Source organism: Vigna unguiculata, chromosome 7, assembly GCF_004118075.2.
Source record: "Vigna unguiculata cultivar IT97K-499-35 chromosome 7, ASM411807v1, whole genome shotgun sequence".
NCBI lineage: Eukaryota > Viridiplantae > Streptophyta > Magnoliopsida > Fabales > Fabaceae > Vigna > Vigna unguiculata.
The window spans coordinates 35,573,688-35,584,223 of record NC_040285.1 but is presented as its reverse complement, the minus strand read 5'-3'; the positions used below and the strand labels follow the sequence as shown (position 1 = coordinate 35,584,223).

General features: G+C 33.6%; 1 protein-coding gene across 1 annotated transcript; it reads right to left on the bottom strand.

The window, feature by feature from the left end:
• Positions 1-1,740: 1,740 nt before the first annotated feature.
• Positions 1,741-9,891, bottom strand: LOC114192083 (protein argonaute 10-like). The gene is made up of 22 exons (XM_028081662.1): positions 9,697-9,891; positions 8,168-8,732; positions 7,651-7,859; positions 7,330-7,479; positions 7,099-7,232; positions 6,742-6,851; positions 6,545-6,651; positions 6,312-6,450; positions 6,116-6,232; positions 5,629-5,736; positions 5,455-5,526; positions 5,134-5,256; positions 4,886-5,045; positions 4,624-4,745; positions 4,172-4,309; positions 3,951-4,093; positions 3,699-3,761; positions 3,055-3,118; positions 2,833-2,968; positions 2,671-2,744; positions 2,318-2,444; positions 1,741-2,206 (listed from the first exon to the last, which is right to left on the bottom strand). Exons 2-22 carry the CDS (start codon positions 8,600-8,602, stop codon positions 2,013-2,015), a joined length of 2,925 nt encoding a protein of 974 aa, XP_027937463.1. The 5' UTR covers positions 8,603-8,732; positions 9,697-9,891; the 3' UTR covers positions 1,741-2,012.
• Between the last annotated feature and the right edge of the window lie 645 nt (positions 9,892-10,536).

The window sequence follows — 10,536 nt, the reverse complement described above, 5'->3', positions numbered from 1 at the left end:
TGTAGATCAGAAATAATTTTTGCAAAACATTAGTTTTAGAAATATTAGTTTTCAAGATATAAGTCAAACACGAGACACGTCATAATTCTAGATTTCTGTAAAAGTAAATTTTTTTCTTCTTACTAAGGCCTCTTATGGTAATTTCTTTAATAGAAGCAATAAACATAAAGATTTGAAATTTTATTTATTTATTTTATTTTACATGCGTCTCTTTGTATTTCTTTGTATTTTTATACAAGTTATTATTATAATAAAAACATTGATTTCTACAACATATAAAAAACGTGAAAAAAAAAATGTTTAGTTAAATAAATTTGGAAAAATTTCCTAGAAGTAAAAAATCATCAGTGAAGTATTTACATAAAAATGTGTGAGGGCACACACATTAACTTCCTGAACTTTATGGTGACAGTAATTAATGATTAAAATTTGTAGTTGTATAACATTGAAATTTTGCCATAATGATGTGTACTAATGAGATTTTGACCATAACCTTGTCTCCACAAGTTTAATACTGAATTGAATTTAGCAAATTTTCTTTTAAGGTATTGAAATCCTTTCTTGTATAAGAAAAGACTAAATATATACGTTTGTTCATGTCTCCCTTGTTCAAGTAGAGAATATTCTTTTAGTTCAAATAAAGTTCATTTTTCAATAATAGAAGAGAAGAAAGAAAGTTAGCATCATTACTATAATTACTGTAAGAGTTGCAATAAGGAGTTTTTTCATCATCACAGGAACAACTTCAAATTTGAGCACCAAATCCACAAACTTCAAATTGGTAATTCGTAGTTTGCAATGTCAGTTATTCTATTCATTTTTCACTAATTTATCTAATTCATTTTGTAATGTTATTGATAAGTAACAAATGATCACGTCAGATAAAATTGACACTATTTACATCAAATGTCCATGAAAAAAAATCAATTTAGTTAGTAAATATTTATTGGATAAAATGCGTTTTGTTTTCTTCGCAATATTTACAAAATATTAAATATATTTTAAACTAAATTATTTTTGTCGATCTAAAATGTCAATTTTTTTTTAAATTTCTATAAAATTTGAACATATTTTAAAATCTTTGTTAGTAAGAACTAAAAAAAAGAAAAAACTTACATAAATAGCATAATATTAGTTATATATCTAACCAACATCGCTTTTGATAGGAAAATTTGTGTTAAAGATCCAATAACATATTTTATCCTGATAACCACAATACCTCTTTTAAAATTTCATATACCAGTTCGAAATGAAAATAGATCAGAAACTAAAGTTTAATTTTATTTTTCAAAATTTTTCCCAGATATTACTTGTTAATTAGCTCAATTTTGTGTACTTATTTGGAAGTAATTTATACCCTTTTTATGATCATAAAAGAGTTATTGGTCATGGTTCTATCTCACATTCAGTAATTTTTCCGTATTAAATTTCTCTCATTGATTTTGTACTTTGTATTTGTACAATATATTCCGCTATTTTTACTCTTTGCATATTATTGTAAATTAGAGATTGTGTTTATAGAGTGGTTCTGCAATGTCATCAACAAAATATATGCTTAAATAACTCTTCTGTAAATACTTTCAAATTTGGTTTTAATCTCTAAAATTGTTTGTTAGGTTTACATCATTATTATTTTAAAAGTGATTTTTTTTGTTGATGTTCTTAAGTGACTTTTCTAAAATGAAAGGTAACAGTAATAGCCCAATGTGCACGCAGAGATAAAGTAGGAAATTCCTGCTCTTGAAGATCTATGTAAAAGGCCTTATGGCAAAATTTTCTTCAAAGATTGACAGAATTTTTTTACAATGGCAAATTTGACACCTATAAAACCTAAAAATACTTGTAGGAATTCATTCTAAACTAATCCTCAAGAACTGTAATCATGGATCTATCGATGGAAACCTACACGACTAATGTACAAAGTAGTAATTTCTTTCCATGAATTTTTTTCAGTCACCTACCATGTTGATGCCTCCCTATACCCTTCTACCAAGGCCAAGCCACTAAACACTCTAACAGTAAAACATCACTCTCTTCACATTTTCTTTCAGATCTGGCAATGGCTTCACACTATAATCTCCAGCAGCTCGTGTTCCTTTGGAAGCATGACCATTACCCTCACCTGTAGAACCATTCTCTTGCATATCTGGTTCCATGTAGAAACGGGCTCGAAAGGCTGCTAAATGCGCATAATATGCTGGGGGAACTGCACAACGACGATTCCACCCAATTCAGTTCTAATCTATTCATGTCTTAAGGCTAGTAACTGGACAAAAAAAAAGTGAAAAATTTCATAGTAATTGAAATATGGACTTACCAACAGATACTGAGCGTGTACACCTTGCATATGTATAACAAAGATTGTTTGTCAAAGACTGAATTCCATCTGCTGTGAAGTTGTTTTCATCCCACAGAACATGATAATGAGCTGGCCGACTAGTACCCTGAATGTGTTATAGCACAAACACAAGCTTAGATTTTTCCAAGATTTAGCAAAGAATGTCATGAGATTCATTCTGGGTTAATCTGTTGTCCTCCTGTGTTAAAACTTGTTAATCTTAAGTTGGTTAAATTCTGAATGTTAAAACTTGTTATTGAACTTTATTCTCCCTCTAATTTTGACATTTGTAATCATAAACACTGGAAAAGAAGGTAAAAACCATCTTCTACCTGGATGCCAGCATGACTACAGAGATAAAAATCAAATTCTGTTGGATGGCAGATTTTGGAATCAACAACAGTCCCTGAAAGGCAATTTAAAACAAGAAAATGAGAGGAATGATTCAGAAATGGCATCTCTGTGCAGAAGAGTTTAAGGAATGTGCAATATACCAGGCAATATATTCCCACTCCTGTCAGTGCTGCTTCTGTCCCTGTGGTTGTTTGCGAATAGCCGAGTATGATGTCTTTTTTGCACGACTATGAAAGTTACTGGAGGCTGATAATTTGGTTCTAAGGAAGCACATGCCTACACAGAATCGCTTCTCAGAACTCATTTTTTTTTGTTATAAAAAGAGCATAAGTGCTTGATGATAGAAAGCATGTGATACTGACCTTCCGAATCGCATCCAACTCATAAAGCAAGACTTGGTAAAATTGCCCTTCACTGACACCGTCCCTGTTCAAATGTCAATGTTAATATCCTGGTAACACTTCCATCAAACTTTAATGCTGGTACAAAATTTATGGACTTTTAAAATCTGGACATGCTCAAAAATTGAAAGTCGTGAGCAGAGGGTCTACTTGTACATGTTATTCTACGAGATTAGAACTAAATTTTACTGGAGTGCCCCTGAAATATTGTATAAAAGGTAGACCATTTGGGATGTTTTATGCACTTGATTTGGAAATACCAGAGTTTATGTGGACAGGTGAGGAAAAATTGGCCGTGAGTTCAGAAAACATCTGAAGTCCGTTGAGATAAAATCAGTGTAAAAGTGAAAACAATGAAGCTGGAGAGTGAAAATTACATGTATAAAGGAAAAAACAGGGGGTGGAAGCTTAAAAATATAGGAAACTTACTAACAAATTCTACACATTTCATTGGAACTAAGTTTGTAATGTTCAACGTACCAACTAAATGTCCATCTCACAGAAACTCAATGTTCAATGTAATTCTAATAAAATCAGTGGCAAGTACCAACTAAATGTTTATAACATGCATTATAGATCTTTCGTCATAAATTAAACATAATGACCTGTAAAATATAATTCGTAGCGGCTTTTGTCCTGTTGCCTTTCTAAAGGAAACCAGTAAATCTCTGCACAAAAAAAGGACACGTTAAAATAATAAACTTAGTAATTGCGAATGAGTATGAGAAATTACTCGTGCATAGAGTCTTTCAATAAAAAAAAAGTGATAAACTAAGATTTAACATAATCAAAAACCCATCACACAACAGTCTAGAATGATGTTCAGAATTAAAATATAAAATTAATATTATTAGTACCGGATCATGCCTCCACTGACTGTGCCACGAACAGGGTCGTGCCAAGTTTTGTACAAGTCTTGTATAAGTTCCTGCCGATGAGCTTGAGCGCACACTAAACCAGCGTATTTTGTTACTTCAGGCCAGTCCTGAGATGCTACTACCTACAGCATGAGCAATCATTATCAGTGACTATTGCATTACAATAAAACAAATAAAGATAAAGAGATTAAGATTAGTACAGCTGCAATTGAGGGGCTTGAGTCTTCGCCGTTTTCAGGGTGGGTTACATCTGCTCCGAAAATTATGGTTGGTATGTCACTGACCAATGGTATTCTGCAGCTCACAGCATCAAGAAGTACAGTATTTCTACCGCCCATCTGCACCGGGAGGAGGGTAAGTGGCCACTATTTATTTTTTGAATGCATTGATGAGAAGTAACAGCAACGTTAACATGAATACCCAAAAAATAAGGATCATAATTTCTGCAACATAACCAAGCCTAGAATTTGGCTAACAATTTCTAACTAGTGTCTATTTTATTTATTAAAAAGCATGAGGTTATCAAAGCAATTTTGAAGGAAAAACCAGATGGGAAATTGCCTAATAATTAATAGAAAATTGAAGGAGACTTTAAAGTTGAAACAATGGCTTAGTCAGGACAGGTAGTTTTGTGATTAAGAAGTAAACAAACCTTCACATTGATCTTCAGAGACACATTAGCTAAGTACTGTTTAGTGATTTTGAAGACATGCTTTGTCAGACAGCATTGTGAAATTAGCCCAAGGTCAGTTTCACAAATTCGCTTTAGATCACCTGAAAACAAAAAACATTTGAATGAATACTCTGCATTATCACTTGGAACATCTTGTGTATTATGCCAACTCAAGCAAGTAGCACTCTGTGATTGATACCATACAACAATCATAGAGGTATCATCAATTTGAATGGCTTACCGTAAAGCGACCCATTATTGTCTGGCAATATTGCTAACAATAGCTCCAATTCCTTTCCTTTAGTTTTGCTCGCAGAAACATGGTAGACATGTTTCAAAGCTTTCTCTACCTGTTCAGGCTTGGCATTGTATATGGGGATAACAGGCTCTGGATTAAATTCCTAAAAGAAAAAGATATGTTACAGAATATCAGTATATTTCTTCCTATCAAACATAGACAAAATGATAATAAAATAGATTGAGGATTACCATGCCAGATACTTGACACATTTGAGCAAGCTCATTACAAAAAGTGCGAGCAACACTATCTTGCACACTCCGTGAAAAATTTATGCATGCCCACCGGCTAACAGTCATTCCATTAATCATTTTCTGTCAATTCAAGATTTAAGAGACACATATCAATACTCTGAGCTATCACAAGTTGTTGGCCTAAACAAGAATACCAGATATGTTGGAATACATGAAATAAACCAAAGCTATATCAACATAAAATTAAACCAGAGAATTGGTCAAAAACAGCTATAAAACAGCTGAGGAACAGAGGAACGTAATGCCAATATACATTACCTTGTTCATCATATTCCATTGACCAACTTGGGGTAAACAGTTCTTTTCTTTCCCACTTTCGTGATATTTAAGCTGAAATCAAAAGTACTTTAAATCAATGAATAGTAGGGAAAAGGTCAATTAAATTTTCAGAAAATCTGATAAACCAGATCTATAGAAGGGAAAGTACATTACCCAAGGGGCTGGAAGAATTCTTGCTTCAACAGAAGCCAGCTTTTCACTGATTTTAATTCCAAATTCTTTTGCATACGGATCTTGATCATAAGCATTATGTTGAATGGTCTGCTTGTATGCCCCCCACATAAAAATAAAATACACAAATCGTTACTATTTATGAAGGTCCAACATTATCATGTACTTAAGAGAAAAATACATGTGTGTGTGTAAAAAACTAGTTAAATGTATTTATCCTTCATATAATCTAAGGTTTCATTCGTCACATCACATACAAACACAAATTACAAAATTGTCATAAAAACCATGAAGAATAGAAATTTGCTGAGTACTTTTAGAACTAATAATGAAGACATGTTTAAATGATTGTTTTGCAATTAAATAGACTAATTTTTAAAAATAGGCATGGGTGGGAAGTGGCTTTTTTGTGAAAGTTAACATTAAATGAAAGGTTGGATTGTTGTAGTGAAGCTTCCAAATTAAATACCCGTAAAATGTCATTTTCACGATCACGAGGCCTCTGGCAAGTAACTTTCAATAGAGCAGTAATTTGCTTCTCGTTCAATCTTTTTGTATAGCGTTGCCCCTCAACAATTTTGCAAGCCTAGGGAAGCAGAAGCATATAACATTAAACATTGTGAGCATGTTGAGTGAATAATTCAATTACCAGGAACTTTTCCTACCTCCATAGGCAAATAGTTGGCCTTCTTCTGGTTTCCCACTTGGAGGCATGGAAGGTGAGTATATTGAATAGTGAAGCCATACATCTCTTGGAAGTATTCAACTACTGATTTCATAGTTGAGTTCTCATCAACAGGAAACCTAAAAAATACATCATTATTTAGTGAACTAACGGAAAATCACTACAACTTCTACGAATGCTAATAGAAAGAGACCGGGAAGAAAAAAAACTTACACAAGTTCTCTTGTTGGTTGAGAAGTCAACCCTGAAACACGATATTTTCTTCTCACACTCCCTCTATGTGTTACTTCAACTTTTACTCCTCTAAGGGCTTTCTTAATCTGTTAGACGTTAAAAAGAAGCTCCTTAAATTGATCAATAATGACTGAATAACATATGAACTTAGCATCCTCTGTCACAGTATTAATTACCTTAATGCGATCAGCATCTGACAATGGCCTTGACATCACATCTTTCCCTAATAGCTGCCCAACAAATTCCACTACTGGAAGTGGCTCAATAAATGCAGCAGATGCCATATCTACGAAATGCAGGAACACAATTAAGAGAAAAATTAAATTTATCAACTTATTTTATTTGAGCAAACGTTTTTTATTTTCATTTTAAGTTTGTACCTCAAAGTACAAAAATTACACTTTATTTTTATTTTATTTTCTGTTTTCAAAGACGTGTACGAAAGAGAAAACAATTTTTCAAGCAAACAAGCCCTAAATTTTACTGTGATTAGTACTTGTATAATTAATATTTAATCAATATAAGCAATGTACCAATATTGAGGGAGAGTCCCATCTGAGTAGGCCTTATGCTCTGGTAAAATCCACACCATGACTCTAATCCCTCTCCAAGCCGTTGCGGTGTTCTAATATCAGGTGAAAAGAAGGACCTTCCAATTGGGCAATACCTTCAGAAAATGCAGTCATGGTAAGATAAACATGATTTAAGCTTCACTTACTCATTAAGTATATAATTTCTTGAATTTTTAAAGTTTATTATAGTACCTCTTAGTTGCCAGCTCTCTTAGTACAATGTCTAGGATTTGAAGTGCCTCTTGGGGTGCATCAGCACGCTTACCAGCTAGGAACTGGCCCAAGTGATGCAAGTTTGCCCGAGCAACAAATTTGATCACCACCCTGTACTCTCTTTCCCTTCTGAAAAATGGCCAAGGTGTCAGTTGAAATTGAACCTACCCAAACACAAACACTTTTCGGTTTTTTCTGGTTACAGTACAAAAGGGGTGGTTGTGTTTGTTTGTGTGAGTTGATAAGGGAGAGAGAAGAAAAGAAAAATATTGAAAGTGATTATGAGCAATAAATCCTTACTTGGGGCCATTGACTCCTTCTTCTTCATCTACAAGCTTAATCTTAAACTCTCTCCAAGCAAAGGGAAGCTGCCCTGCAGTGTACAGACTTTTTCTGCCATCATATGCTGGAAGTCTCATCCCCAAGTCAGACTCTTTATAGAGCCTCACTAGTTCTGCTATGATAGACCTGTTTACTGTTTTAGAAGACACTTCTGGGGTAATAGCAACCTTCAAAATAAAGGCAAACATAATGACATTAAATTAAAGCAAAAAAGTATAATAATAATAATAATAATAATAATAATAATAATAATAATAATAATAATAGGGAACAAAAGCCTCAAAGGAAAATTTAAAGTCTCATTAATAACACTACAAGAAAAGGACTGCAAAAGCAGAACCCCTATAAGAGGAAAATCACAGGATGAACTTAAATGCATGCTGCCATAGAGGGCCCAATAGTTGTGCACTCAGAACATCCAATTTAATTGCCATATCAGTATAGTGATACATGTATACCAAGGAAAGGATCTTACATCATATTGGTTCAAGTCCTTGTCTGGTAACTCTGCAAAGAAGTGGTTAGCCTTCACAATGCATTTTGTCCCAACTTGTCCATATCCAGGCCTACGAGCAAAGCTCAAAGACTTGCTTGAAGTGGGAAAACCCATATCAGAGATGAAATCATTTTCAACATTCCCATTTGCACTACTTGTAAGTGTTGCAGTGCATGGTCTGCATCTAGGCCTCATCATAACATCTCCTTGATCGGGTTTTCTGCCACCTCTCCCCCTTCTTCTTCCCTTGTTCTTTGAATGAGGCAAAGCTTGGCCATCGATTTCAAGTGGCGGTGGACCTTTGCCATTTTGAGCAGCTTTGGTTGTCTTCTTGGCTGGATTCATAGGATTCTGCAAATGGGGTTTGATCACAAGGTGTTGCTCCGAGCTTTCTTTCATCTGCCTCACTGGCATGTTGGCCTGGTTGATGGGTACTTACTCTCACCAGAATATGTACAAACAACAATAGTACAACAAACTTGTCGAAGGTGACAAGCTTCACAGTAAACCAATTTCACACTCTTTTAGCTTTTGCTTGTCATGTCTGCCAAACAGTACCAATTGCTTCAGATAAGAATGCATATACAAAGATGGAAAATGTAATTATTACGTTGGTATAATCAGCAGTAATTACTGTGCATTACCGAGAATGGCTTGATTTGATGTATATAATCAGAGGAAGAAAATTAGTAAGGGTGAAACTGAAAACTGGCATTGTATTGTGTCATTGTATAGCAATACAAGCATTACCATTCTTTTGCAAAACTGAAAATTGATTTTTTCACCCTTACTTCCCAAGCAAATCCAAAAGTGGTCATGGTAGTAGAAACATACAACTATACAGGGCCACATAGCAAAATAAGGCAAAGAAAAGTAAATTTGGACAGCAACATCTTCTCGCCTTTGCTTAAAGTTGAAAAGGCCAGAAGACAAGGAAATCTCAGTGCTAATTAGTAGCATAGAACACGAAATATCACAAAGAGCAAAAGACAAAAGAAAAATAAGCACGATCGTTCAGTAAGTAGAGCCAATGACAACTATCTATGAGCAAGGAATAGAAGAGTCAATAATAAAATGTGATTAGACATGTGAGAAACTCGGAAAATGGAAATAACCAGAAGACAAAACCAGTTCTTACAGACTTGTCCCCTGCCGAAAACTGAAAATTACCAAGACGACGCACATGTGCAGACACGCAACCATACTTTCTTAAAAAAAGACAACATTACAATGCATGGATTGTGAAGACAAAGCTGAAACCTTCACTACACAGGACTACCATGAAATTGAGAAAAAGGAACAGAAACCACCGGCACAAAAACAAAATCACTGTCAAATATTTTCACCAAGAAAATAGATAGAGAGAATGCTGGTAGGGCTTGCTTTAGAGCAAAATGTTTTTCCATTAAAAGGCTTGAAGTTAAACAAACTCAAAAGAAAACTGAAACCCACCAAGCAGAAGTGACAATGAGCATGAAAATGAATAAAAGGACGAAACTTGAACTCACCCTGGTTCAGCAGAAGGGGTTGTGAAACATGGGTGGTAAGGTATGCGTGAAGGGAAGGAAGGAAGGGTAGAAACAGTAGAAGGGTGTGTTGGTAGAAGAAGCAGGAGATTCAGAACTTTGAAAGAGAAGAAAAAGGAAAGGGAAGGTGGGTAAGAAGTAGCGTTGATGATGATTATGATGATCTTATACACGCATGCAAAGCGCTTTTTGTTCTTTCTTTATCACGTGTAAAAGGCTTTCCCTGCCTCTTTGCTTTTAATTCTCTCTCTCCTATCAGTTTCCGCAGCCTCGGGTGGCACCATGCTCATACTCTATCATATCAGTATTTTTTCAATAAATAATTAATTACGTCTGTTAATTAATTTTGAAATTCATAATTATGAAAGAGTTGTCTTTGCAGTTTCAAATTTATTTATTTTTCACATATTAATAACAATAATAAATATGTCATTTATTAAAATGACTTTATTGAAATAATTCATTATCTTAATAAATACTCCATAGGTTTTTTCTTAATTATAGGTTTTTAATTCAAATTTTAATTTTCATTTTATTTATTATTTTTTACCAACTATGAATTCAGATTTTCAACTTATGTATTTGATGTCGTTGTTATGTGTCTTCAAGATATACCACTTCTCTGATATATGGATGATATTTTTAATATATTTTAAAATATTGAAAATTTGAACACAGTAGAACAATAACAAAATTTAAAAAGAAATATAAATTGAGTAATTATATCTTCATTCTTTAAAAATCAAAGAAAAATAATAAAATACTCTTTATATGACAAAGTTATTTTTGTAGAGAAATATTTTAGTCATTATATTTATTTGA

Coding starts and splice junctions, on each gene's coding strand:
- LOC114192083 (XM_028081662.1), bottom strand. CDS start 8,602: ATGCCAGTGAGGCAGATGAAAGAAAGCTCGGAGCAACACCTTGTGATC. Junction 6,852..7,098: donor GGGACTCTCCCTCAATATTG/GTACATTGCTTA, acceptor TGCATTTCGTAG/ATATGGCATCTGCTGCATTT. Junction 2,969..3,054: donor AGTTGGATGCGATTCGGAAG/GTCAGTATCACA, acceptor GATTCTGTGTAG/GCATGTGCTTCCTTAGAACC.